This window comes from Neophocaena asiaeorientalis, unplaced genomic scaffold (assembly GCF_003031525.2).
Source record: "Neophocaena asiaeorientalis asiaeorientalis breed wild unplaced genomic scaffold, Neophocaena_asiaeorientalis_V1.1 scaffold154, whole genome shotgun sequence".
Taxonomy (NCBI): domain Eukaryota; kingdom Metazoa; phylum Chordata; class Mammalia; order Artiodactyla; family Phocoenidae; genus Neophocaena; species Neophocaena asiaeorientalis.
In genome coordinates this window covers 1,279,511-1,306,678 of record NW_020172982.1, presented here as the reverse complement: position 1 = coordinate 1,306,678, position 27,168 = coordinate 1,279,511, and the positions used below count along the sequence as shown (strand labels likewise).

Sequence of the window (27,168 nt, the reverse complement as noted above, 5' to 3'; positions counted from 1 at the left end):
CCCCCTTCACCAAAATCACATATATACTGACCTACCCCCCTACGCCTTTGGAGCAGTTCCTCAGAGCTATCTGCAATGCTGTCTCCCGGGCTATATTCCTCTTTTTGCCCCAAATAACACTTAACTCGCAACTCTCACATTGTGTAATTTTTTTTAAGTCAACATTATCACTGGGAAAAAAACTGTGGGAAAATTCCCTGTTTTATGTCATAAGAGGTCTATAAGCTTTACAGGATAGTCCTTCTAATATGGTGGAAGCAGTTCTTTTTGTTTGTTTTGGTGGGTCAGGGAACACTTGGAAAATGGACCTTTGGCTGATGGTTGAAGGACATAGATGACCTGTAATATTTAATCCTCAAAATGATATCACATCTTCTGATGGCAAACGGAATCAAATGAGCCACTTAGTCACACCTCGTGTATTGCTTCACTTTATAGTTAGGAACAATAGGCAGCAAGCCCAGCTCGGGGCTACTGCTCCAGGACTCTCACCACTAAGCAATCTGCCTCCACGCTGGCCCCGATTTTGCTCATTCTTGAGAAAGAAGTGTTTCCTTTTGGCTTTGAAGTCAGACCTGGGATGGACCCTTAAACACTCACTAGCTGCAGGGCCTTAGAACAGGCTTCAGTGGGAGCTTGTTGGTAAAATCACCCACTGTTATGCTTCCTGGCACACAGTTAAGACTTCAACACCCACTCTTCCTGGCAGAGAACTGGTTCCACTAAGACAACCCAAGCATCCCCCTCTTAGTCTTCTTCATAAAAGGCCACTTTTGAATGCTACCCTTCTCTTTTGAGTAATATGTTGTTTTTCCTGATATGAGGAGCCATCTAATCAACTTACGTAACTGACAGAGAGAAAAGGGAAGTGTTATTTGTTTTATTTTGTTTTATGTATTTTCCTAAGACTTTAGGAAATTTCTTATCACTCATTAGAAAAATTAGGGCAGATTTGGATGAGTGCTGACTGAACTGAAGGTGGATTAATAATTTCTCAATGTATCTGAGACAATTAATCAGACACATATTCTTCTTTAAAATAATTAAGTTATACATGCACGTGGCTGTAAATAGTCCAAAAGTTCTTAGAAAACCAGAAGTTTCCAGATCATCTCATCCCATTTTTTTTCTGCACCAGAAACAAAACTTTTAAAGTCTTTTGGCCATTTTGTTTTTAGTAATCACTTCCTTAAAAATAATGTATCTATATTGTCATTTTCTTGATTTTCCAGTTCTTGGCACTATTGACTTGTTTTTCACTCTAACAGATGAGAATTTTGTTCAGTATTATATCGCATCCCGCAGGCACCCACATCCCATGGTTATATGGTTTCTTTGGTTAGATCAGTATTCAGTGCTCACAGTATGGTGAGAATTGAACAGTTTGGTCTACAGTAAATCTTTAAATTTACTACACAAGATTTTGTTTTCTTTGGAGTTAATAATTATCTGAGTTTTTTTCTATATTCACAGACAAATTATGCAAATTTTTCCTCAGTAGGTTTTGTTGCCTCAATTGGAATATCAGCTAATCTTGAGAACTTCTCCCAGAGCTTTCTCCCTGCTCTCATCTGGGCAGGATGGCTTGCTATACCTAGCACACAGCTTTCATCCTGAGCTGTCCCTTGACTGTCATCCTGAAAATACCACATACTCTCTCAAATTACATCTTAATTTCCCAAATCTCATGACTTCATTTTCCTTGGCTTCCTGCCTCAATTTTGTGCACTACAGTCTCAAGTAGATTCCTTTTTTTTTTTTTTTAATTTTATTTATCGTGTTTTTGGCTGTGTTGGGTCTTCGTTGCTGTGCGCGGGCTTTCTCTAGTTGCGGCGAGCGGGGGTTACTCTTCACTGCAGTGCAAGGGCTTCTCACTGCAATATCTTCTCTTGTTGTGGAGCACAGGCTCTAGGCGTCCGGGCTTCAGTAGTTGTGGCATGCAGGCTCAGTAGTTGTGGCTTGCGGGCTCTAGAGCGCAGGCTTAGTAGTTGTGGCGCATGGGCTTAGTTGCTGCTCAGCATGTGGGATCTTCCCAGACCAGGGCTTGAACCTGTGTACCCTGCATTGGCAGACGGATTCTTAACCACTGCGTCACCAGGGAAGCCCTCAAGTAGATTCTTGAGAAAAGGTATACAGAAAGGAAGTAAATTTTTAGGCACCTTTCAAGTCTGAAAAAAATATATATATTTTTTTACCCTTGACTTTATTGGCAGTTGGCTAGGTATAGAGTCTGGGTTTGAAGTCATTCATCCAGAATTTTTTAAGAACAATTCTACTGGGACTTCCCTGGTGGCACAGCGGTTAAGATTCCGTGATCCCAACGCAGGAGGCCCAGGTTCAATCCCTGGACAGGGAACTAGATCCCATATGCATGCCGCAACTAAGAGTTCACATGCCCCAACTAAGGAGCCGGTGAGCCACAAATAAGGAGTCTGTGAGCCGCAACTGAAAAAAAAAAAGAAGCCCGCTTGCCGCAACTAAGACCCGGTGCAACCAAATAAATAAATAAATAAAATTTAAAAAAAATATTATTTAAAAAAAATTTTATGGTAAGAGCACTTAAAATGAGATTTTTCTTCTTAACAGATTTTAAAGTGTACAATTCAGTAGTGTTATCTACAGGTACAATGTTGTACAGCACATCTCTAAAACTTAGTCATCTTGCGTAACTGAAATTTTATACCCGTTGATTAGCAACTCCCAATTTCCCCCTCCCCTTGTCCCTGGCGACCACAGTTCTACTCTTTGCTTCCAGGAGCATGGAATAGATCCCTTAGATACCTCATATAAGTGGAACCATGTAGTATTTGTCCTTTTGTGACTATCTCACTTCACTTGGTGTAATACTTCAAGTTTCACCCATGTTGTCACACATCGCAGGACTTCTTTCTATTTTAAGACTTAATAACATTCTATTGTATGTATATGCCACATTTTTTATGCCTTCATCTGTTCATGGACATTTAAGCTGTTTCTACATCTTGGCTATTATGAATAGTGTGCAGTGAACAAGGGAGTGCTAATATCTCTTGGAGATGCTGATTTCAATTCTTTTCGATAAATACCCAGAAATGGAAATGCTGGATCATATGGCAGTTCTATTTTTAATTTTTTGAGGACCCTCCATACTGTTTCCATAGAGTTGGCACCATTTTGCATCCCACCAACTGTGTACAAGGGTTCCAGTTTGTAAGGTATTGTTCTATTGTTTTCTAGCTTCCAGTGTTCCTCTTGAGAAGTCTAAAGTCATTCTGGTTTCCAATCTCTTCTATATTACCCTTTTATTCCTTTCTGGAAACCAAAAAAAAAAAAAAAAAGTTTCAGTCTGGAAATTCATGTCCTTCAGTTCTAGGAACTTGTATTAGTTGATTGATGGATTCCTCCCCTTCCAACTAGTTTCATTTTCTCCCCCTTTTTTTGTGGGGGTACTCTTTTTAATCTAGTTGCTTAACCTCCTGGATCTATGCTGTTCAATACAGCAGCTATTAGACACATGTGCCTTCTCACATCTGCACTTAAATTAATTGAAATTAAATAGGTTTAAAAAATTCAGTTCCTCAGTCCCACTAGCCACCTTTCAAGTGTTCAATAGCCACATAGAATTAGTGGATACTGTATTAGACAGTGAAAACATAGAATATTTCCATCATCACAGAAGATACTAAGACAGTGCAGTCCTAGATGGTCCTTTAATTTTCTTATTTCTTTTTCTATTTTACTACATCTTTGTCAGTTTGCTTAACTTTATGGAAGATCCCTCCACTTAATCTTCCAAATTCTCTACTGACATTTTAAAAAAACTGCATCATTATTTTTTATTTTCCAAAGTGATTTTTTTGGTAGTTTGAATGTTTCCTTTCTTTTTTCCACAGTATCCCATATTAATTTCACAGATTTAATGTCTATTCTTATCTCTCTAGGCATATTAAATGTTAGCAGTAGTTATTCCTGAAGAGTTTCTTCTTACTCAAGGTCGCTTTTTCTCTTTGTTTATATTGGTTTATAAACTTCTGTATTAGAAGCTTTTAGTAGATTTTAATCTGGGAAGATTTTAATGTCAGCTCATATTTAAGAGTGAAACATGATAAATCTGCATAGAAGGCCTAAGTACATGAGTAGGGTATGCCAAATGTGCTCTGTATTTTAGGGTGATAAGAATTTCCATGAGCAAGTCCTAATAGCAGTGTATTCAGAACTTTCCTCCTGCTGTCCAGATTATTTTGAAAAGACCTTCCCAAGCCTTATCAAGAGGGTATAGATTTGGATGCCAGCATTCTAGGAGCCAAGTTGAGGAAGAGGGAGGAGGTTGCAGTATTTGGGTTGTAAACATCTGTTTCTTCCTTTTTCAGTACTACACCTGTAACTGGAAATGTATCTGGTTTCCTTCAGTCTAGAGACCCTCTATTTCACCTTGCACGTCTCAAGTTTCCTGTAAGGGAAGGGAGGTGTGCTGTGCCCTTCATATTCCCCTTCACAACCAAAGGATATATTTCCCCAGCTGTTGGGCGTGCCCTGGGTTGAAGAGGGTCACCTTGCCCATGACCATGGATCTGTGGAGACAGCTTGCCTACAATGATTGGTCAGTGTGAGTGTCCATGCCCCTCACCCAACTCAGGACAATTCAGAAGAGTCAACCCAGCTGGAAGGCCTTTTGGTGACTATTAAGGACCGAAAGCTTTCTGCTCCATCTTTCTTGCTTTCTTTCTTACACAGGTGTTGATCTCACTGACGCTTGCTTCTGGGAGAGCAGTTGTCTGGTTGCATATATTCAGAGAGGAAATCTGGATCTAGCTGCTTCTTAAAAATGTTTTCAAATTCTCTTTCTGTGTTTAGCTTTACCATCATTGTCACTTTCAGGGGTACCTATTCTTAAGCTTTTGGAAGGTCTTACAGTGGCAATTGCTTTGCTTCTCAGCTTTTTCCACTGCGGATTAGGATTTACGCTTCTCAGATCCTTTAAATCAGCTCACACATCAATTTCGTTACTGTTATCTTTCCTGTTATCTTTTTTTTTGCGGCACGCGGGCCTCTCACTGTTGTGGCCTCTCCCGTTGCAGAGCACACGCTCCGGACGCGCAGGCTCAGTGGCCATGGCTCACGGGCCCAACCTCTCCATGGCATGTGGGATCTTCCCGGACCGGGGCATGAACCCGTGTCCCCTGCATCGGCAGGTGTACTCTCAACCACTGTGCCACCAGGGAAGCCCTTTCCTGTTATCTTTGACCTATGGGCTTATGTCTTAAAAAAAAAAAAAAAATCTCTTCCCGGTCCTTTTAGTGATGTTTTGGAAATGTATGCATTTAATCTGCCAGTTTCTTGATGTGGACTTCACTCTGCATCTATAACTTCTGACATTTTTATTTGCAAGCCACATTGTATAGTAAATAGAAATATTCATCATTAAAGTTTTCTGGTTGCCCTAATCCAGGAGAGGAGAGTGAGTAAAGTAGAGATTGTATGTCTTGAAATTTGATATACTCTTAGGGAAGTAAGTGATGGTAAACTATCACCTGAGGTTCAGTATGGAAGGGGTTATTACGGGTTTTGCAATTACAAGATGATAGAAATGACTGAGTATAGATTGAAAAATAGACGTTAGCTCGAGGATCATGGTGGTTTACGACTTGAATAACAGTCATAATTATTTTTAACAGCCATACTGATGGGGTAGGATACATAAAAGGTAGGCACTTAAAGGCTATCTTTTCATTAAACTCAGTATGATGAGATATAATATGCAATAGTATGTACCGTTCTAGATGCGAAAGGAGTAGGATGAACTTCAAGAAGGCTTAGAGGAAAATGGCAAATATGATTAAAGGGCTGGGAATAGGGAGAATCTAAGTGAGAAGCAGAAGAACACACAGTTTATTCAGAAGAGAAGAATTAGATGGCTTTCTAATGGCCCTAAAGCATATAAAGCAATACTAATTCATTTTCGCATTTTAAGTGCTTTTTTTCTGGGAAAATTTAAAGGGATAATTGGTGGGTAAAGTACTTTATTGTTAGTAGGACTTTCAATGTTAGTTTTCTTCCCTCTTACAGGATCCAAGCATGATAAAATGGTCTTTAACTTCAACAAGGAGTTAAGTTTTAAATAAGAATTCTCTAGAAGTGAGGATTATTATAGGATAAATTTATTGATTTAAAAACTGATATTTACAGAGAAAAAGGGATGGATGGAACTAGATCAATGAATGTGTGAAGGTGGTTTTCCTTGCATAATGGACCTAGGAAAGATGTATTTCCTTATTTCCTATTTCCTATATTTTCCTAATTTTTCACATATTTTTTCATAAATGACCAGGTAATATTTTTTCCAATGGATACAAACCGATACTATTTGTATTTTTAATTAAATATGATATTGTCGATATATTCCTTTTTTACTGTGATGTAGAGGAAATGTAAAGATTATAGGTTAAACTCAAGCGAAACAAAGCTTGTGTTTGAGTCCTGACCTTGCCACTAAGTAGTTTTGTGAACTTGGGCGCGTTACATAACTTTTGAAAGCATTGATGATAATATTGCTTTTACCAGAGGGTTGTTGAAATGATTACATTAATGAATATATGGAAAGCATTTAGAAAAACACCTGACTGATGATAAGCACTCAGTAAGTATTAGATATCATTTTTATTCCAAAAAACATTTAAGGTCACATATATTTTAAAAAATTTACTTCCAAACAACTCATTTACTTTTATTTAGATCACTTAAATAACACCCATGTATTGATTATATGTTTTTTTAATGTACATGTTAAAATAGTAATAGTTTTCTTCAAAAAGTTTTTTTATGTATCGTCTAAAATCACTTTGTGCACTTCCAGCAACATTCATGACTTTTTTACTATTTTGGGAGAAACATTAGAAAACTATACTTTGACATACATATTCACATTAAAGCTTATTTTTAAATGTGAAGCTAATAATCTCTAACTTTAAAATGAAAATTATATTTCCTTGCTAAATGAAAAAACAGAAAGGGAAATTTTGAGGAGCACATCAGCTGCTAAAATCAAGCCATAACCATCCAGCTGGAATGACTAAACGCCTTTCTTGCTTTACTAGGATAATGTCAAATTTTACCTACAAATTTCAGCCACTGGTAACATGCTAGACTTATCTAAGGTAATAAACTGAATGAATTCTCCCTACCTTAAAAACGTTTGTTTACTTAACATCATTATAGTGGTCTTTTGTGGGTCTTAATAAGTGCAACAGCCAGGTATGTCCTATGCTCATTTTTTCCAATATGATGGGTATGAAATTCTACCTCTTTGTTTTTAATTTGAACTTCCCTGATTACTAATTAGGTTGAGTCTCTTGATATGTTTATGGCCAATTCAGGTTTCATTTCCTTAGGCTTATTTTGTCTATTGTAATTTTTTTATATTGAGTTGTTTGTATTTTGTTATTTATTTGGAGGAATTCCTTACGTATTCTTGATACAAATTGACAGTCAATTTTTTTGTGTTGCAAATATCTTTTCCAGACTTTTTGTAGGCTGGGCCCAGAGCTTGCCTATGACTATGAGTTTGCATCCAATTGTCCATCTCTGCCTTCCAGAGATGTCTGAGGAACTGGCCCTTGTTTTTGTCTGGCCATTCTAAATTCAGCGAAGTATAATACTTTGACTAGGGCTGTGTTAGACTAGGGGAGCAAAGAGCAGTAACAGAGAACTGTGTGCAGCCTGAGTGTGATCTACTCCACAGCTGTCTGAGTCACACTGTATATTGTATTACATGAGGGAGGAGACTTGTATTTCCTTAGATGAGGTAGTCCTCATGCGTGCAGACCGGTTTACACGTGGAAGCGCTCTTGTCTCATGTATGTAGGACTGGCTTGGAGAGGCACAGCTGAGCTTCCAGAACATCTGATGTATCCATCATTAGCTCTGCAATTTTAATCCACAATTGTGTCCACTGGTAGAGACACTTTTGCAGCATTTCTGGAGCCTTCCACCCTCTTCTGTCACTGGATAATAATGCGAGTTCTCTGCTGAGTATCTTGAGTGATATAATGTCCTTGTCTATCTCTTATTTGGCCGGGCAGCAGGCAGGATCTTAGTTCCCCAACCAGGGATCGAACCTGCGTCCGCTGCAGTTGAAACGGGGAGTCTTAACCACTGGACCATCAGGGAAGTCCCCCTTCTCTATCTTTTAGATGAATGACCCTTGTTTTGCTTACTCAGGTGGTTTCTGTATCTGGTAGGTCCACCATATGATGCTCCCATTGACATCTGTCAATTCTGTGGTCATTCACCTTTTTGCTCTTATTGGACTGTCTTTTAATGAATGAGTTCTGAGTTTAATGAAGTCGAATATAAATCACATTTTTGGTATCATGTTTAAGAAAACCTTCACTATACCAAAGTCAGTAAGATATTTACCTATATTTCTTTTTTTAAAAAATAAAGCGTTGAATTCTCTTTGAATTGATTTGTGACTATGATGTGAGGTGGGGTCCAAATACATTTTTATTTAAATATAGAGGTCCAATATTTCCAGCATCATTTGATAAAACAGTCCATCCTTTCTGCATTGGTGTACAATGCAAGCTCTGTCAGATATCAGGTTTTCACAGGTGTATATACATGATTCCTGGCCCTCCATTCTGTTCCACTGGTACATTTTTAAAAACTGATTTGTCTACAACATTTCATCTATTGCTATAAGTTTAGTATAAAAACTGATACGAGGTACCACAACTTTTCCTATTTGGTTTATCTTTGTCAGGATTGTCAGCTATTTTTGCAGTTTTTAAAATTTCACACAAATTTAAAATCTCAATGTTGTGGCAGCCTGGATGAGAGGAGAGTCTGGGGGAGAATGGATACATGTATATGTATGGCTGAGTCACTTAGCTGTGCACCTGAAACTATCACAACATTGTTAATTGGCTATACTCCAATATAAAATAAAAAGTTAAAAAACATCACCTTGGCGGACTCCACAAAAGAACAAATAAACAAAATCAAAAAAGAAAGCAAAAAAAAAAATGTTGAGATTCAGGATTTTCATTGGAATTCATATATCATTGGAATTATATATCAATTATGGCTTAACTCACATTGCTGTGATATTAAAACTTTCTATCCATTCATCCATGACTATTTTCTGGCACCCCACTTATTTAGTTATTCTTTAATGGCTTTCAATAATGGCAACATTTTCTTCCTAAAGTTCATGCACCTTTCTGCTAGGTACTTTTTGTTTGCTATGACACATCAAAATTTTTGAAAGTTGCATTTATTTATAATTTGTTGCTCATGTATAGAAATGCAGTTGGCTTTGGATATTTGTCATGTAATTGTCAATTTTGCAAAGTCAAGTATCAGTTATTTCTCTGTATATTCATGTGGGCTTTCTATGTAGGCAGTTATATAATTTGAAAATAATGATAATTTTATTCTCATTCCAATCTTTACAACTTTTACGTCTTTTTCTCTTCTTAGGGCACTGGCTAGCACTGCTAGTGTATTAAACAAAATTGGCAACAATTTTTTAGAAGAAATACTTCGAGTGTTTCAATTGTCTATTATATTGGCCATGTTTTTTTTGGTGTGGGGTAGGGAGCATAAAGATCCTTAATCGAAAAGTAGAAGATTCCCTTATTTGTATTTTTACCTTGTGCTCTACCAAAACATGTTTAATGTGTACTGCTGTGGAATTCCTGAGCCTACTGAGATGGTCATATTTTCTCCTTGAACCAGCGAATATGGAAGATTTTACTAATAGGCATTCTAATGTTGAACATTTCTTTGCTGTGATAAATTCAATTTGCTCAGGAAACGTTGCTTTTTTCATTGCTGGATTCAGTTTGCTTATAATTTTTGTTTAGAATTTTTGCTTCTATATTTATGGTGATATTAGGTTTCATTTTTTTCACACACTTCTCAAGCTGTCCTTGCCTGGTTTTAACGTCAAGATTATATTACTTTTCTATTCTCTGAAAGAATTTGTTTAAGATTAGGTTTATTAAATGTGTGGGAATACTCATGCATAAAATCATTGGGGCTTAATATTTTGGGGAAAAATTTTAAAATTGATTCAGTATGTTTAATGATTATAGATAATTCAAGTTTTATTTCTCTTCCTGAGTCAATTAAAAAAAATTTAACAAACTTTCCATTTTACGTAATTTTTCAAAATCACTGGCCTAAGGTTTTTATTATATTGTCTCCTTAATCACTCCTGCAATTGTTGTCATATCCCCTTTTTCATTTTTCATATTGAAGTTTCTAATAGTAAAGTTTTGGTTAGTGAATGATCTACATTTTTGAATGAAGTTTCTGTATCTTATCTCTATTTTTTTCAAGAGTTCCAGTGGATAAAACATTCTAGTTGTCACCAACTCTTAACAACATTTTGAAGATAGTATTCCACTGTCTTCCAGCTTTTATTGTTGCCTTTGAGAGTGGAGCTGTCAGTCAAACTGGCTTTCACTTGCAGATAAAGTCATTTCCCTAAGCCTGATTTTAAGACATTCTCTTTGTATGTAGTGTTCTTTAGTTTCACATTTCCGAGACTTGGTTTGCTTACATTTATACCAACCGTTCGGATGTGTTGGGCTTTCTAAATCTGAGTATTGAGTTTTATAAATTCTGAAAAATCCTCAACAGTTTATTCTCTACAGTTCTATTCTCTTCTTCTAAAATTCCATATATTTTGGATTGCTTTTCTTTAACCACTATTTCTCTTGAACATTTTTTTGTATGTGTCTGTAATACATTGCATGTATGGATTTACTTTTCTAACTCACTACTTCTTTCTAATTCTATGAACAGTCTGCTGTTTATCCTGTTCATTGAGTCTTTATTTGTAATTATCCTCTTTCTCATTTATAGAAGTTCTCTTTGGTTCTGCCAACGAAAAAAAGTGGCATTTGCCATCTGCCTCTACAAGGATGAGGTCACTAGCCACTGCAGCCATGGACCTTCAACACACCCTGAAAGGTGTTCAGGGTGGAGATCAGGAAGGAAGCCTTTGTGTTCTGAGAAAAACTGGCAGAACAAGTCTTCAGATAGATAATTGCAGGAGAAGATTTTATGAGCACAATTCTTGCATCTTCTCATATCTAGAAAAGCACTAAAATCATTAACAGTGACATCTGCTCTCGTGACTAGCAGCCAGCCTCTGCCAACATGTATGCTCCACTGCACGTCCCCCCTACACTAAAATCATATATAACACTGCCCTTCCCCCTACCACTTAGGAGCAGTTTCTCAGAACTATCTGAGACACTGTCTCCCAGGCTAGAGTCCTCATTTTGCCCCAGATAAAACTTAAATCACAACTCTCACGTTGTGCTTTGTTTTTCAGTTGACAGTTTTTTTTTTTCAAATCTACCTGGTTAATTTTAATTGTCTTTGTTCCTCCATCATTTTTTTAAAACTTGTTTTAAATTTTCTCTAAATAAATTAAGTAGACTTATATTTTTCATAGTTCCAATATCTTCAATATCTTCTTGTCCTCGAAGATTCAATTTTGTAATTTCCTTTTTATCTGATGATTCTTGCTTGTGGTACCTTACCTCACAGCATTCATGATTTTTATCACATACTCATGTTCCTTGGAACGTTATATCTCTGAGGATTCTTGTAGAACTTCAATTAAAAACGCCCAATAAGAAAAGTTTTGCATCTTATTTTCCAATGCGTCTGGGGAATCAGATGCTGATCAGAATCAGCGTCACTGATCAGAATCACTTTAAATAAATTTTTCAGCTAGAATTACTCTATATCCAACAGATATTGTGAATTCAGACACCAAACCTAAATGAAGGTAAGGTTCAGATTAGGAATGCTTACGAAAACCAGTCTTTTTCTTTTTTCATGTTCTTGCCGGAACCAAGGTTAAATAAGCAAGTCTTCCTCTTTGGGACCTCTCAGCCTCTGTTCCAGGTGACACTGTCAGTGTCTTTCATTGTCCCAGACTCGTGCTGATGACTTCAATCTGATCTCCTGCTCTGTTGAGGACCTAGGCTTTGTCTTTCTTCCCTCCGCTACTCCAACATATTCCTCTTATTCATACTTCCTTTTTGTTCCTCAAATCTAATGTTCTCCCTTACTTTACCACTAGCACAGCCATATTATAAATTTTTTTATTTTATGCAGCAATTTTAGATATTCTGTATTAGGATCTCTCTTCTGCACCTCTAGCTCATTATATGCTTCTTAATCTTATAATTGATTTCTTTATAACAATAGATTGTTGAGAACTCAACAACAAACCACAACGGATGAATTATTTTCATTTCAAAAATATATGAAAGACTATTTCATATCAGTGATTTAACCCTACAAGATAGGGTTGAGGTCTCCAATTTTCTACTTGTTATAAAAATGCTAATGCCTTCCTCAACAGCATGTATGGCAAATACCTGGCTTGCTTGTGACTATTACCTTCTAGTCTATTCACTGTGACCTTGGAAGAGGTCGATAATTGATTATAGTTGCCCATTCGAGGTGACAAGATGCCACTTTAAAAAGCTTTCCAACATAAAATTCTGGGTAGCTATTACCAATCACATGACATTTGGTCATACAGTAACTCTTACTTGCCATGCTTGTCTAGATGATCAGATTCACTCGAGTTCTTTTTCACCACTATTATTTATTTTCCTCACAAATTAATAGTGTATCTTTTGACTCTAACGATGATGCGTGATTGTACAAGTGTGATAGTCACTATGGAAAGACACCACCAGACACCAGCAAAAGACATGCAATCCTTTAATGTAGGTAATGGATAAAGCTGTCATCTATAAATCTAGACATGGCTACACAGCGTGAAATGGCCAGCCAGCAGCATGCATGCAGTTTGATAAGTACTCTTGGCTTTCAAGTTCTCATATTGTCCCACTGCTGCCAATGAGACCATCTGTCTAAAGAGAGGGTATCATCAGGCCTTTGGGAACCTGCCTTCACCATTTTCCTGTTTTTTGGTTATGTATGAAGTTTTAGATACCCTCTAGTACCTTCCTATTCACTGGTAACCACCATATTCCTAAGATCTTTGCAGTTAGACTAGAGAATTAAAAGCCAACTTTCCAGGGCACCCTACCCTCAATAGATCAAGGTTTTGGGCTTACCTGAAGTTCTATTCAGATAATTTTTACTGTAACTTTAATTTAGCTAATCAATCCCTCTTTTCAACACAAAGCTAGACTATCAACTCAAGAAGTCATCAGCCAATGGTATGGCTTGATTTTCTGCAGTTCTGTTGCAATGTACGTAAATAAGTTATTAAATAATTTGTTCATTTGAATCTCATCAATCTATCCTTTAGGTTTCGCTGAAATTCTATTGCAAGATGAAATATATCTGGAGTTGCATTTTGGGTCCATCACTTAATTACTTCTTTCAGCTCATACCTAAGGCACCCTAAACAGGTCAGAGATCATGTACTTGAAAAATCAAACAAAATTATGACTCTTAGCCGTTCTGATGGCTACTTCTTAATACTATGCTCCAATGTGACTCAGGGTTCTGCCCTATCCTTCCCTTCTATCCTGGGTATCTCAGCTTCTTTTCAACACTCCTGAATACACTTCTTAGTGATCACGTTATTGTAAACCACTTTCTTGAGAGATCAACCCTCTCAGTGTCTATATCATCCTGTACTATACCATGCTTGCTTTCATATTTCCTCGAATAGGCTTATTTACCCATTTTTGCACTAAGGTTGTATTAATGAATAATATATTTTGTGTCTATATACTTGGTATATCCCATTTCTAATTTTTATAAAAGAATCACTAATTTTCTTTATTTACAGTTAGTAGAAGTTGCTATTTTCAATACTTTTACCATCTCTATGCTTTTTGTCACTTTATTTCATCCCATCCCTTATGATCTCTCATACCCTAACAGTCACGACACACTCCTAAATCTCAGATTATCACTGGCGTTCCTCAGCTCAAAAACCCTTTCTGTGTTCTTCTCAAGTTTTGAAAAAAAAAAAATCATTCTAGACAGATTCCAAGTAACCACAAGACTGCACCTCTCAATGCCAATCAGTTCCGTTTTCCATGTGTTACACCCTAGCTTTCATTCTGGGGCTCAAAAGTGAATCAGACACGGCCTCTGCCTTCACAGAGATCATAGTTGAGAAGGGGAAAGGAACATATGGAAAAAAAGGGCACAATCCAATGTGCTCCTAAGCACCATTTATACCCTCCAGAGCTTCTCCTCAATATAATGTCATTTTAGCAGCTTTCTAGTTAATAGATGTTCATCTCATCTTGCATAAACACCGTTAATATGAATGTCTGCTATGAAATGCCAATACACAGGCAAAAATTTCATTCTCCACATTGAGGAGCAGTTGCCAAATTATGTGTGTATACATTTTCCTCAGGAACCGAAAGATGTATTTTTAAAGTAGATCAAATGAAACTGGTTACCATGTAATTTTAAGAGACTGAGCAATTATCCAAACATTTCAGGAGACATTTATCCAGTGAAACTTCTGTGCTGTCTAGGAGTCAAATCATTCCCCATATAACGTGTCAAACAAATACTTTAAAAGCCTCATGGAATTTGGGGGAGACCCACTGTAAAGATAAACAGGATTGCTTGATGGTGGTTCCTGAAAAGTCTTCCTGTATAAAAACAAGCTAGATGGGATGGAAAGCTCATTTTCACTGATGTGAGGGGCAAAAACTAAACTCAAACTCCCTTGAAACTGGGCACCCAATCTCTCCTCTTCAGGGCACCCAGTGTTTCTCAGCACTTCTCTAAGTAGCTGGCACCTAAGCTCTCAGCACCAAATAGTCTTTCTCACACTGGCAAAGCCATTAACACACTAATCAATACAAAAAGAAAAGCAAAGAGGGAAAGCACTCCCCCATCACCCCCTGAAGCATAAATCCACATTCCCAAGTATGTCTCTCCACAAGATGCTGAAGCCTGAGACTCAGGTACCTGCAAACCTTTTGGTCCACGGTTTCCAGCCTCACCCCAGTGATGCTACCATCATTCCTAACAGCAGCATGATAGCTATAATCCTGGACTTGGGAACATTCCCTAATACCAATGTCTAGTGAATTCTGCCAGACATGGAGACCTCACTAAGAATGTATATCCAACCAGGAAGTCAACTTATACAGCTTTTTAAACTCTCAACCTGAACTTACTAATCCTCTTAATACATATTTGTCTGGTGTTTCAATTGATTGACTTTTCAACTGCAAAACATTTTTAAATGTTAAATTCACCAAAAAAGGGTTAAAAAATATGTCTCCATCCCCAAAGTTGTAAAACTAGAAATACCTTTTATAAAAATATGACTGATAAGAAATTCGTTTGATAATTTCATCCAAGGGGCATAAACTACTGACCAATAGAACAAATTCAGCCCACAAGGTATATTTCGATTGGCTGCAGAATATTTAAAATTTTTCTTTAAAATAGAATGACGTGGTGAAGCATACCATGTGTGTTATGCCTAGGTTCCCACCATGGTCTATCACAGCATTTCATTCATCACGTTATCTCATGGTGTCCAAAGGCAAATTAGTTTATGAACTCTGGCTTATACTATTTGCCTTTAGAAGAGTCTAGGAAAGAATAGTATTGGTGAATATGTAAAAAACAACCCATAGCTTTAAAAAATATAGGTAATATGTTATGTATGTGATTAAAATTCTTCAATCACTTTGAGGATCTACCTGAGCTCTTAATTCCCAGTTTCATCACATATTTGACAAAAAGTTGGTCTAGATCTCCTGAAGGCAGAAATCTATCTCCTCAGAAAAAGTATCAACTTTTACAACAGTTCTTTCATCAGACAACGGCTCTTTATTAAGATTGGGGCCTGTGTTTCTTCATTATGCAAAGAAAAAAAAATCAGGCAGGATATTTCAGCAGGGGAAAGGAACATTATTACTATGCTCCCCACTGAAAATTAAAATATTCAAAATATGTCAAAATCATCCTAGACTTAATATCTGATCAGTGGCTTAATGTCTGTTTTTACAGAGAACATTTTTATATGTATTTTTGAGAAGCGACTTCCACTATCTTCAAAAATGTGACCAAATTGAGATTCTCAGAAACTGGAGGACAAACAGAAGAGGCAACAAGAACACAAAATTCACCAGCGACAGAGATTCTATTTGAAATGAATAGAATCACACTAGGAGTAAGAACCCGTTTCGAGAGGCTTGGAGCAGGCTTTGATAAATACACATCCCACGGTCTTTGACTTAAACTAAATATATTCATCAGAATGTGTAGCTTTGATAATTATGATACGATTATTTTGGAAATGCAAGAATGCTGCGTTTTTCTCTATCTGTGAATAGTCTCCTAAATTGGACTTCATTTATGCATTCATTTATTCATCCACCCATCAATCAAACATTTATTGAATATTTACTAAGTGTTAGATACTCTGGGTTGGGGATACGATCTTGAACAAGAGAAGAAAAGCCTGTTTCCAGATGAAGCTTACATTTTAATGGAGTGGAGAGCAATTACGATATAAACTAACTTTTGAAAAATGTGTTTCATATAGCCATACAGGCTATGCCTACAGTGAACAAGGTGATGGGATAGAATGGCTGGAGATGGGCCCTTCAGACTGGATGGTCAGGAGAACCTTTCTAAGGAATGTGTACAGCACGAAGCTTCTCAAACTTGGATGTGCCTGTGAATGGCACAGGATCTTGTCAGAATGCAGATTCTGATTCAGAGGTCTGATGTGGGGCCTGAGATTCTGCATTTTTAATGAGCTCCCAGGTGATGCTAATGTGTCAGGTCCTCATACACTTGGGATAGTAAGGACTTTGAATAAGAAATGAGAACGGTAAAACCCTTGGGCATATATCTGGAAAAGATTAAAACTCTAATTTGACAAGATACATGCACCCCAATGTTCACAGCAGCACTATTCACAATAGCCAGGACATGGGAGCAACCTAAATGCCCATTGACAGATGAATGGATAAAGAAGATGTGGTCCGTACACAATGGAATATTACTCAGCCATAAAAAAGAATGAAATAATGCCATTTGCAGCAAGATGGATGGACCTAGAGATTATCATACTAAGTGAAGTAAGTCAGACAAAGACAAATATCACAGAATATCATTTATACGTGGAATCTAAAAAATGATACAAATGAATGCATTTGCAAAACAGAAATAGATTCACAGACATAGAAAACAAACTTATGGTTACCTAAGGGGAAAGCGGGGAGGGATAAATTAGGAGTTTGGGATTAACATACATGCACTACTATACATAAAATACATAAACCTCAAGGACCTACTATATAGCACAGGGAACTATATTCAATATCTTTTAATAAACTATAATGGAAAAGAATGTGAAAAAGGATAGATATACACATATATGTATATATATGTATATACATATAACTGATTCACTTAGCTGTACACCTGAAACTAACACAACATTGTAAATAAACTATACTTCAGTTAAAATAATTTCTTTTAATAAAAAAAAAATGAGCATGGTAAAAAGAACTGACAATCATCTGTGGGACTTTGGAGAGGAACTGAGACAAGCCCAACCTTGTGTCCATCTCATTTCTAATCTTCTCTCATCTGTCTCACAGGATGCCCCAGGGCATAACGGGAGGATCAGAGATCTGAGACCAGAGAGGCCAGGGCTTCCATCCTGTCTCCAGCTTTTCACAGCACTGAGGTTTTGGGCAGCTCCCGTACTCTCTCTAAGTCTCATTGCTCCACACTGTGGGATCCTTGCGTAATCTGTCTGGCTTAGAGCAAAGAATCAGTAAATGAAAGGCACTCTGCAGCAGGCATCATCCTACCACGAGGTGACAAGTATGAGGACGGCAAACAACACAATAGGACAGCACAGCAGAAGAGAAAGAGAGCCCCAGGGCCCCCAGTCTTGCTGCTTCACTGTTCCAAGTATGGGCTTCTCAGCTCCAGACTCTTCGAGATACGAGAAAAATAAGCCCTTATTTAGTTAAGCTCACATTAGTTAGGTTTTCTGGTTCTTGTACCTAAATGCAATTCATATCTAGTTGTTGAGTGCAGCTATTCATTATTACTGTTTCTTCCGAAGCCACTTAGCAATAGGAAAAGACAGGAGCACTCTAAAGCTTTTGCCAGTGTCCTTAATCGTGACAACCAGCTCTGCCCACCAAAAGCTAGACTACCAAGAAACGCCACTGCATTTGACTCCTGATCTGTATTATCACTGAAGATAATGTGGAGACCTTCACACATCAACCCCTAAATTCTCAAGGCAAATTTGAAGTGTCCACTTTTTAGAAATGGTCATCAAAATCCCCCAGTTTTGAGGCAACTGATAATGTTGTTGGCACATCATGAATAACCCAGTGTCAACCGTCATTTCAAGCCAAATCTGGGACACCCTACAAGCAATAAACAAGGCACATATTCTATTCAACTGAGCAGACAACCAAATTAGCATGTGAAAAAAGTTTAGGAAATTGAGACACATGCAACCGAGGATTTGTGGCCTCTCCCGTCGTGGAGCACAGGCTCTAGACGTGCAGGCTCAGCGGCCAGGGCTCACGGGCCCAGCCGCTCCACGGCATGTGGGATCTTCCCAGACCGGGGCACGAACCCGCGTCCCCTGCATCGGCAGGCGGACTCTCAACCGCTGCGCCACCAGGGAAGCCCGAAAAGAAACTTTTAAAAGAAGCTGTGCCCTCACATAGGTAAAGGTCCTTTCGTAACATTAATTAATCAGCAAGTTTGTACTCCGTGTCTGTTATGTGTAAAGTACTGGAGGAAAGTGAAAGGCAGCTGGAGCAGGATGCCAAGTTTAAGGTCCTCACTGTTGTGGGAAAAACAAGTCAGAAGCATTAGGCCAGCAGCGAGGCACAGATCAGTCTAAGGGAAGGACCCTCACTATGACCTAAGGGGGTTCAGGTAAGATGACTATAAAGAAAAGATGTGGGATTTTCATGGTAAACGGGGGTGACAAAGATGTTCCAGGTGAGGGGAAGTTTGAGGACCAGCGTATATATAGAGAGAGAGTGTGAGTTTTACTAGCTGAGCGTGAACAGACCAGTTTGGCTTGTCCAGAGACTTCAAGAAGGTTTAGAAGGTGGTATGTATGTAGTTAGAAAGTGAATTGTGAGGAGCATCAAAAGCTGATCCTTAAGTAATTGGAACTTAAAACCTGCTTACCTGAGCTAAGAGCAGATCTGTTTAATTAAGAGAGGAAGTTCTGCTCTCTTGCTTCTCTTCACGTGGGCTTTCCTCTGTGCATGAGCGCCCTGGTATCGGTCTCTCTGTGACCAAACCTCCTTCTAAGGACACCAGTTGGATTGGATTAAGTTCTACCCTAATTGTCTCACTTTACCTTAATTACCTCTTCAAAGGCTCTATATCAAAATGCAGTCACATTCTGAGGTCCTGGGGGTTAGTGCTTCAGTGAGTCCAGAACAGTCCCCAAACCAGAAACTTGGAATTCATCAACTCTTTCCTTTCCTCATCTCTACTGTCAAGGTCTACCAGTCATGACTCTGAACTCTATCTTCACACCATCTAAGCTCCTTAGAAAGACATAATAAAATCTTTAAGTTTTAAGCCATGCCTGCCTATCTAGAGTTGAAATTCAAAACCCTGACTTTTAGAAACTACTTCTGAACAAAGGTCAGCTATTTGCTATTTCATCTCCTGAAATTAACTTCCCTCCCTTTCAGTTTATCAAACTCCTCACATCCTTCAAGTTTTGTTTCAATATTATTTTCCCTGTGAAGTTCTCCTTGACTCTGCTCCAATTCTTGCTGGCCCCACGCTATCATTTTACCTTGTCTGGGAAGAATTTACCATTTCTGCCACTCTACTGTCACTGAACATAGTATACTGCAAATACTGGATCCATTTCCTTCATAACATCATGAGCTCTTGGAGAAAAAAAAAAAACACCAATAGAAGGAATGTACACTCTGGAGTCTGTACAAGCGTCAACCCTAGTCCTACCATTTTTCACTATGTTGACTTTGTCAAGTTACTTAAAATTCATTGGTAAATAGGAATAGGAATAATTCCTATTTCATAGGGTTATAACGACAAGCAAATGAAGTAATCATCAGTATGAAGCAGAGACTCAATAACAGCTAGCTATTTTTATAAAACATGTAGAATATAACAATGACCACAACTCTTTTCTTCTTGGGTGTATTCTGTGCTACGTGATTTGCAGATATTATCTCTTATATACCTAAAGTAAGTGTAGACGTGTATGATTACCCCTCTTTATAGGTGAAGAAACTTAGTCTCCGAAAGGCTAAGCAGCTTGTCTAAGGGCTAACAGCCAACACATGTGGAACCAGGGTTTAAGCTAAGATTTAGATGATTCAAACAAAGCATACTGTACCCAAACAATCATTCAATATGGAAGGCAGAATGGGTGCTCAATGAATATTGATTGAGTTGCTTAATTCATTATTAATCCACAATTAAATTAATATATTTCTTACTGACATTTCTATAGGGAAAGAGGTAAATAGGGTCTCATGTTAAATTAACTCAGTAATGCTAGACATACATATAGAAGTTATTGGTTTACACACTTTTTTAAGAATGGAAATGAAATATGTGTCAAAAAATGGAAGGAATATAAAAGGTGCTTAAAATCACCAGATTTCTGCTGAAGTCTCTCTCTCTATCACACACACACACACACACACACACACACACACACACACAAACATCCCAGATCAGCAGCTGAAAACTGAGTGTCCAAACAGTACTTTGCATTTTATGCCAATCTTCCATCAATGCTGTTCATTGTATCCCATACCTTGCTAGTTTTTTCTATAAAATATGATTTTCCTCCTTTCAAATTTTCCTCCTTTCAAATAAACCCCAGAACAATGCAGACGTTACTGATTAAAGCATTTTTTTTTAAAGAAGTACAATTTATATCTCTTAAGCAAAGTCCATCATATTAGCCTTGGTAGGGAATTAATTTAATTAACACAAACCGTATTTCTACAACTCAGATGATCTTCAGAGATACATTCGTATGACATCTGATATCGGGTCACATCAGGTTACATGCTCACCTTGAGTTTTCTAGTGCTGAGGTACAATACTGCTCCAATCATACAGAGACATTTTAAGAGTTTTCAAACACATCTTGAAGTTCTAAAAATACCATACACTAAGGTGTGCCTTTCCTGCAAGACATGGCATCAACTGGTGAATTTTAAGGTATTTTTGCCCTACTAAGAGCAGGTTAAAAAAAGAGAGAAATATATATATGTATTTTATGATCATTTTATAACTATGCTAGCTTACAATAGTTACTTTGCCTCTATTAAAATACTACATAGTTTTGTGGGACATTTATAACTTAGCAACAGAAAAGAAAATATTCTTGAGTGTTCAATATATATTAGAAATAACACTTAATTTCATATGAAATAATAATCATTTGAGCAACAAAGTCATAAAGCTATAAAAAGATTTAGAGACTTACTATCAAATATTTCAAAATTTCTAAAACATATTCTGCCTTATACAATTAATGTTAAAAGTGCTTTTTGTTTTTCTTTCTTTAAACCTTGCAGGAGATAGTCTTCGTATTTTACATGTTCTCTAAACAAAATGGGACTATTATTAAGCATAGTTTAATATATTTATTTAAATAGAAATGTAAAACTCTTTTTTATGATGGAACCTTGGATTAGAATAATTGCTACTGGTTCCATAGGGTATTCAAATGTGTGCCCTTCACCCCCAAAAGGCAGGTCCAAGCTTTCCTGGGAAAGCAGCTCTGCTAGTGTAACGCACCTGGCCTCTGTACTGCTCCTTTATTCAATCCTTCCCAGGGGAAGAGAAGGAACTTAATATGATTGAGTTTGGCATATATGGCGTGGCCCTTACTCTTTCCTCTCTTTAGGGAGCAGCTGCCTTTGGGAAGCACCTGTTCTGCTCCGGTCCTCCAAGCCTTAAGTTATACCAGAGGGAGCTCTGTCTCTAGTATAGCTCCAACTGGGAGGTAACTTTGCCTAAATCTGGGCTCACTGAGAGGAAGCCCATTTGCTGTTGATAATATGCCACATTCTCTGTTATCGGTTTCTTCAGAAATAAAGGTGATGTGTTGGTCTCCCATCTGCCTTACTCTTATTTCTTTCTCAGTTGGCTCAGAACTTGGGCGGGGAAAAGGAGTGTTTGTACTGAGCTCTTTCAAACCCCAAATGAATAAGTATATTTTTACTCCTTTTATCCATTGCAGTCCTCCAAAAGGGAGATTTCACCCCTATCTACAGACACCAGAAACACAAGACAAAGATGATGACCTAAATTATATAAAACCATTAGTTATAATCTTCATGTTCAAAGCAAGTCAGGTTGATTAAACTGCCTGCTTTGAAGCTAAAAAAAAAAAAAAAAAAAAAAAAAAAAAAGCCATATTTCTTTCTAAGGATAGTTTTATGTATCTATCTATGCATATGAGTATACATAATATATACACATATATATTTAATACATAAATATAATGTTATTCAAATAATCCTTATGGTGGCATAATAAAAAATGTACTTGGTCTTTGTGCCTGTTGCTGGCACACAACTCTATAACCCTTGGAATCTCTGGAGGGATGAGTGTCTTTTATGTGCTAATAAATATTTGGTGGTGGGGAAGGGGAGGGTGCCCTAGATTACTTCGGCAGGGCAACATATTGCCAGAAAGACCAGGGCAAGATTAGAGGGCCAGAACTTTTAGCCCCACTCCCTGACCTTCTGGGGAGGGGAGAGGGACTAAAGAATGAGTTGATCACTGATGGCTAGTGATGTAATCAATCTTGCCTACGTAATGAAGCCTCCATGAAAACTCCTACTCAACACCTAAGGAGGAGAGCTGAGGAACACATCCAGGTGCTGGGAGGGTGGCACGCCCAGGAATACCACAGCAGCCCCAGGCCCTCTTCCCTATACCTGCCCTAGGCATCTCTTCCCTATGGCTGTTCCAGAGTTAGAACCTTTACAATAACAGAAGTGTTCCTCTGCGTTCAGTGAGCTGTTCTAGCAAATTATCAAATCTAAAAAGGATGGGGAGGGTTGTGAAATTCCAGACATTGTAGCCAAGCTGGACAGAAGTGTGTGGGCCCCGGGCACCCCGTACTTGTGACCGGCATCTGCAGTTAGGGTGGGCCCTTATACCTGTGCACTCTGACACTAAATCCAGGTAGTTAGTGTGACCTGAATTAAATTATAGGACACCCAGCTGGAGTCCAGAGAGTTGAAGAACTGCTTGTTGGTATGGAAAAAACCTACATTTGGTATAAGAAGTGTTCTGAGTAAATACAGTTCATACTTACCTTTTCTTTTCCTATAACAGCAAAGAAAACAGTAAAAACAAAAACAAAACCATGCACACCGATTTCCACACTTTTCTCTCATTGGACAGGTATTACAGGTGCTCTAATATCCAAGTATGATAGAAGTTGGCCAGGGTCACCAAATAGTTCTCAATTTGTGTTGTCATTTCAAAAGACATAATGTATTTAAAACACTCACACACAGTTTTAAAAAGACATAGTTGTTGAAACATCAAAGAGCTGGTTCTTATAAAGAACTTAATATACAGGAAGTCCCTACAATGACAATTGCCTTTTCTCTGGTCACCAAAATATCTAATCCTACTTTTGTTTAAATGAAACAATATGGGCAATTTTTTCAGTGTTACTTTTTGTCTGCTTACGTGAATGCAGGGTATTTCCTCATAAACTATAGACACAAGCTATAAAGTAAGCAATATAAAGTCTTAGAATACTTTAAAGATCATTGAAGAGCTTGTCTGTGTCTTAAAACAAATTATTATTGCAAAATACAGGTAAGCATTTGCAACGTTCCACGCTAACAAGCACCAAATTTGAGCTCTGGATTTTGGGTATAAAATGAAATCTTGCACTTCTAAGTTCTGAACTACTGCACATTAGATGAAACTGAGAGCAGTATTTTCAATCACATCATTTTAACTTCACTCATTGCTATCAATGTATATTCTTCCCTGATAAAACAAGGTGGTGTGAATCTGTGTATTCTGATAAATTGTTTTCCTATCCTCATTCTCCTCGAACAGGAGTATAAACTTCTGGTTCCTATCAAGTGAGTTTTTATTAAAAACGCAAATTCATGTGAGTCTCTGTGATTTGAGGATAGGCACCAAATACTGACTGCTAAGAGTTATGAATATTTATCTGTTGCTGTTATTAAAACACTTTTTTTTTTTTCCTACCAGAGTATTTGAATAAACAATTTCAAAATGTTACTCCATCTGTCAATGTTTTCTGAAAACAGTACAAACCTTCTTTTTTATCTTCTGGAGTAATCTTCACTTTTGTATCTGTTATATCTTTGAATGAGGCCAGAAAAAGGACCACATCTCCTTTCTCATTCTTTATAGGGACAATATCCAATAGGCACCAAAATGGAGACCCTGCAACGGTAATAAAAATACAAATCAACCACTGCCTTGTGTTTTTTCTATGAAAATCACATCATTTGTGGTATAGTTAATAAAGTCCTTACTGTTTTCTTCTATCCCATGAGTCTCCCGCAAAATCTTAAAAATGTCAGTTTTCAGACTCCATAAACGCCTAGCCTCTAATGCATATCTCTTCATTCCCAAATGAAGTGCTTTCTCTGAAAATAAGGGAGTATTTTAAACAAAACCACTAGTCTGTGCTGAGACCTTTCTGCTTACGTCATTCAAATTTGTATTTCTTCTTTGAATGTATTGATGTTGAAGCATTCCACTTGATGAAACTCTGCCCCTTCCCGCCCAAAGCACACACTGGTTCCTAAATAAAGCCTTTTGTTTGATATGAGTTTGCTAGAGGTTTATTTAGTCCATTTAAAAATCAATGCTTGTGCACCAGAATGGCTAAAAGAAAAAAAGATGGAAAATACCAAGTTTTGGGAAGGATGATGCAAAGTAATTTGAACCCTCCTACATTACTGACTCGTTGCCAGTTAGTACATATACATTAAAAACTGTTTGGCAGTATCAAGATATATTATCACAATACATTATATGGTAATGTGAATGAGTGATATATAATAATCGACAGGGGAATGGATGAATATCACTAACATAATGTTAAGCAAAAATAACCAGACCCAGAGGAGTAGAATCCATTTAAATGAAGTGCAAACATAGGCAAAACAAATCTAGGGTTTAAGAGGTCAGGTTAGTGGTTACCTTTGGGAGATTGTGATTAGGAGGGGACATGGGTCAGGGTGTTCTGCGATGCTGCTCCATATCTTTCATGACCTTTATGTTGATTGTATAGGAGTATTCAGGTTTTGAAAGTCATCAAACCCTGTACTCGTGTGTATTTTTCAGGGTATATGTTTTATTTCAAGAACATATTCTTTTTTTTTTTTTTTTTGGTACGCGGGCCTCTCACTGTTGTAGCCTCTCCCGTTGAGGAGCACAGGCTCCGGACGCGCAGGCTCAGCGGCCATGGCTCACGGGCCCAGCCGCTCCGCGGCATGTGGGACCTTCCCGGACCGGGGCACGAACCCGTGTCCCCTGCATCGTCAGGCGGACTCTCAACCACTGCGCCACCAGGGAAACCCAAGAACATATTCTTAAAAGTGATACTCAGACTCGTAAAAAAGAATGAAATAATGCCATTTGCAGTGACATGGATGGACCTAGAGATTGTCATACTGAGTGAAGTAAGCCAGACAGAGAAAGACAAATATCATATGATATCACTAATATGGCGAATCTAAAAAAAAATGGTACAAATGAACTTATTTACCCAACAGAAGGAGCCACAGATGTAGAAAACGAACTTATGGTTACCAAGGGGTAAAGGGGGGGGAGAGATAAATTGGGAGATTGAGATTGACGTATACACACTACTGTACATAAAATAAATAACTAATAAGGACCTACTGTATAGCACAGGGAACTCTACTCAATACTCTGTAATGACCGATATGAGAAAAAAATCTAAAAAAAGTGGATATATGTACCTGTAAAACTGAATCACTTTGCTGTACAGCAGAAACTAACACAACATTGTAAATCAACTATACTCCAATAAAAATTAATTTTAAAAGTGATATTCAAGTTCAATTCTATTCTTTGAGCAAAAGAACCATGAGAAATATCATTAACAGACTTAAGTTCAAACCTAAGTCTTATATTTTGAAAAGTTTTTGTATATTTCAAAATACATATTAAAAAATATATTAAAATTCCAGTACTAGATTTTCTACTGAAAAGCATTCTTGGGCAGAAACATTTGAAGTTGATGAAAAAGTTATTGCTTAAAAACTAAACTGTTGATCTATTCACACATAATTTTCCTACACTTTTACTTTGATGGGAAAAAAATCTGAATTTCCATCTTATTTGGGAATTGATTTCAAAGCTGGGTATATGACAAAAATCACAGAGTCAGAAATATCTTTGATGTTTTAACTTGCTTTGTATATACTGTGTTAGATCTCACACTTTCCAACACAGCGATATATCCATCCAGCCTTGGAATCTCTCATTTTTCTTCAATTGAGCACCAGACGAGCAGCTGATTTGTATTTAGCGTCCATCTGACATAAAAATCGTATTTTACTATAGCTGCTGGGGTATTTTTGTTGAAAATGTGTGGTTAAGTACACATGGAATAAATGTATGTGCAATGTGCTGATACTTATAAAGTATGCCTTGAATATGTACCTGTTCCCCCACATCCTCCTAATTGTTTAGTGGCATGATTTCCTTCTTGTTCTTTTGACTCAGACACATGGTTTCCTTTCATTCATCTTCCCAAATATCTATGCAACAGCAATCCCACCTCAATACCCCATCACCAGGCTCCAGAAAACCTAGAATCTATGGCTTATCACCAGGGCTCCAACATCAATCAGCCATGTGACCATGGGAAGTCAGTTAACATTTCTGCAATGAGATTCCCTCGACTGTAATGTTCTCACATCCTCCTGTCCAGGGTAGGTATAGTAACCCCAAGAAACATGAAATGATAACTCAATGTTATTGTCTATGATTAATGAAGAAACCTCATAAATGAGCCATATCCCTGGCCAGACACTGCTCTCTCCCTCATCCCAGAATGGCTCTTACTTCCAATTTTTGTCTATGATTACCATTTCAACTTGGGAGCCTTTTCCCCTAATGCTGTAGCTATGGTAGGAACAA

General features: G+C 37.6%; 1 protein-coding gene across 1 annotated transcript in view; it reads right to left on the bottom strand.

Annotated features, from left to right (window-relative positions):
- Positions 1-27,168, bottom strand: part of KCNH8 (potassium voltage-gated channel subfamily H member 8) — a 384,779-nt gene that overhangs the window by 200,928 nt on the left and 156,683 nt on the right. The window contains exon 3 of the mRNA XM_024742050.1: positions 24,301-24,432. Within this exon, the coding sequence (XP_024597818.1) occupies positions 24,301-24,432 (132 nt within the window). The remainder of the gene's footprint in view (positions 1-24,300; positions 24,433-27,168) is intronic.